The sequence below is a fragment of the Rhagoletis zephyria genome, unplaced genomic scaffold, assembly GCF_001687245.7.
Source record: "Rhagoletis zephyria isolate East Lansing unplaced genomic scaffold, Rhagoletis_zephyria_1.1 Rzeph_scaffold_02416, whole genome shotgun sequence".
Classification (NCBI taxonomy): Eukaryota; Metazoa; Arthropoda; class Insecta; order Diptera; family Tephritidae; genus Rhagoletis; species Rhagoletis zephyria.
The window spans coordinates 72,289-75,081 of record NW_016159500.1 but is presented as its reverse complement, the minus strand read 5'-3'; the positions used below and the strand labels follow the sequence as shown (position 1 = coordinate 75,081).

The window sequence follows — 2,793 nt, the reverse complement described above, 5'->3', positions numbered from 1 at the left end:
CGAATCTTTAAATCGATTTCCCAAAACCTGCCGAAAGTAACATACGCCAATATTTTACCCGGGCGGTGTTATTTTAGTGTTTAACGGAGCTTACCCTTCGGTTTCTGGCGTGCGCCTTATGTTGTCACACAAAGAGCAGGGACCTACAGTTTTACGCGGACTCCGACCGGTAATTGTATTTTTATGAAAAGCTCGTTTTCACGGCAGAAATACGCTCGGAGGATTGCCGTTGCCGGGCGACCGCTGTTAAGAAAAAAACGTTTTCCTATATTTTTTGCGATTTTGCTTTGATCTGCCCCTGCGGACTGACAGCGTGCACTGCAAACCACTACACTTCAGCGGAAGCTAATTAATTAAATTAAATTTGGAGCACATAATTTTCTTTTTTATTTTATTTTATTTACGTTAATCTCACTTTTCATTTTCATTTCCTTTCTCTTTCCTTCTAAAGGTCTTCCGTATTGTTGGTATTTGGTCACCTAGGATAATTGGTAACCTGTCACCCCAATCACTCGCCTTGGCACATCGATATGCATGGCTGTCAAGTAAAACCAATTTAAACGAAATATTTTAAAGAAAGAATAAATAGAAGTTACCTTCCATGTTTTGATTTTGTGAAGATGACCTCTTGCAATTTGGCTTCCGTGGTACACATACGGCAAATTATGTGTTTAGAACGAGACAATGTTGGTCGAACAAGTCTCGGCCATTTGCGAGTCGGATCAGAAATTTCGCCTTTTTTTAGTACGATATAGGAATAGCGGGTAGTATGTCGCTCATCATTCACATCGCCCAAACGTAAAGGAGCATATCCGACTTCGAAGTTGCACGGTGTATGCTCAACGTTATTAAATAGCCGGGGGCATGTTAAATTGTGCGAGCACTGAAAATTTTTAAGTTCAATTGAGTTGTAAAAAGAAAAATGATTTAAAAAATTACATCTTACCGGAGCAAAAACTTCACCTTTAAGGTTTTCGCTTTGCAAGCTCAAAATGAATTCTCTTGCTTCGTTGACTAATTCACTACCACGGCGAGTACCCTCTTCTACAATTACCAAATAGCCACTACATTTCTTCCATAAGTTTAATAATACATCCTTCCGGCTTAATGAGGTCGGTAGCTCAAAAAGGGTATAAGATAATATAACCAGATCATACATTGTCTAAAAACAGAGCATTTAAAGATTTAGGATCTACTGATGGTTAATAATTAAATACGAGCCTCTATAGCAGGTAGGAACTGTCTGTAGTAAACGTTGCGCAGCACCATTTGCTGGTTTTGATTTCCTTTGCGTAATATTAGCTCAGACAGGTCGTTCATACTCCGCGAACTATCCACATTGTAGTATTCAAAAATCGAGTCTTTCCACAAATTGCTAGCTGCCCACATACCAGTGCCTACACCTGATCCGAAATCAAAATAACTTCTGGGTTGGAATGAGCCATCACGTGCATGCAACTCATTCAAAATATTTGTAAGTACGCCGTACTCCTTCGCGCCTCGGCCAATTGCATAAACTAAAGATTCATATGACCCATATTCAATTGGCTTCCAAGCATATGTGCGCTGTGCTATTAATCGCTTGATCAACTTTTCTCGCTTTCTCCTCCACTGGGCTCCCTCTTCTTCTCCTAGTAATGACAGTTGTTCCGGTGGCATTCGTCTATCAACTTCTTCTATGTATGACTTCATCTTTCTGTTCAATTCAAGCTGCTCAATTGGAGGATGACGAGCATTAATATATTGATCAAGCTCCTTACAGTCCTTTAAAATGGTTTTCACGGGATGATCGCCAATAACACCTTCCAAGGCATAGCGTAAATTACTTGGTAACTCAATTCTAGAAGACTTCACAATGCCTGGATGGTGCCGCGGCTTCAATTCCTCATTTTCCAATTTTGCAACCAAGCTCGCCTCTACCTCCACCGCAATTTTACACGTATTTCGCACAAAATGTTTTTGAACTTCATACCGAAAACATGTAACTAATTTTAATCCCACATTCATATCCCTTCCTTTTCTACAAGATGTACAAAATATCTTAATATTCCTGACTAGGGATTAGGAATGCCCGATATCCATCGATATTCGATGTTATCGATGGTAAGACGTAAAATATCGATGTTTTATAATCGTTTGCGGACTAGTTAATGGGCTGTTTTTGCTTACGCGTAAAAGCACATTTAGCGCATTTAGCTCTAAATGCTACTCTAAAAGTACATTTATCCATACAAAATTCGTCACCTAAATGCAACTAAATGCAACTCCATTTTTGCATTTAGAATCTAAATGCTAAAAGCAGCCCTGTGATCTTCCAAAATTTCCACGATTNGAAAAGAACGTAAACCTACCGGTACGTAAACTCGAGTCAGCTGACACGATCTGTCTTACCAGAGCGCCAACTGAAAACTCAACACCGCAGCAGTTTTCTGTAGTTGTAGCCCGTCGCGCAGAAATCTGCGGAATTTAGATTTTTCCGTGTAGCTGATTTCTTCCTTCTATATATGGTTTCCACATCGTCAGTTTTGCAGATGGTAAAAAAGTTATAATTTCGTATTGCAATAACGTTTAAAATATTTGGAATTTACTATTGAATAACGTTTTTTGTTGAAAACTAAGTAGTTTATATTTAGCTACGATCTATTATAGCACGATTAATTGTAGTTGAAAAGGTAAGTTTATGAAAAGGCATTGATGAGTGGCAACACTGAGGGCTCCAGTAATCGACAAAATTCTGCGTATATAGACTGCGCTTAAGTATACGTTCTGCGTTATTGACTAATTTCAGCTTTA

The 2,793-nt window shown here is 38.9% G+C and overlaps 1 protein-coding gene across 1 annotated transcript; it reads right to left on the bottom strand.

Moving 5' to 3' along the window:
- Positions 1-374: 374 nt before the first annotated feature.
- Positions 375-2,086, bottom strand: LOC108366843 (methyltransferase-like protein 17, mitochondrial). Its single transcript, XM_017621316.1, has 4 exons — positions 1,222-2,086; positions 947-1,162; positions 597-883; positions 375-538 (listed from the first exon to the last, which is right to left on the bottom strand). The coding sequence occupies exons 1-4, from the start codon at positions 2,005-2,007 to the stop codon at positions 412-414; spliced, it is 1,416 nt and encodes a 471-aa protein (XP_017476805.1). The 5' UTR covers positions 2,008-2,086; the 3' UTR covers positions 375-411.
- Between the last annotated feature and the right edge of the window lie 707 nt (positions 2,087-2,793).

Bases quoted from the DNA above. Each gene is read 5' to 3' on its own strand.
- LOC108366843 (XM_017621316.1), bottom strand. From the start codon at position 2,007: ATGAATGTGGGATTAAAATTAGTTACATGTTTTCGGTATGAAGTTCAA. The intron at 1,163-1,221 runs GCTCGTATTTAA...CTCTGTTTTTAG, and splicing joins AGTTCCTACCTGCTATAGAG to ACAATGTATGATCTGGTTAT. The intron at 539-596 runs GTAACTTCTATT...TTTACTTGACAG, and splicing joins ACAAAATCAAAACATGGAAG to CCATGCATATCGATGTGCCA.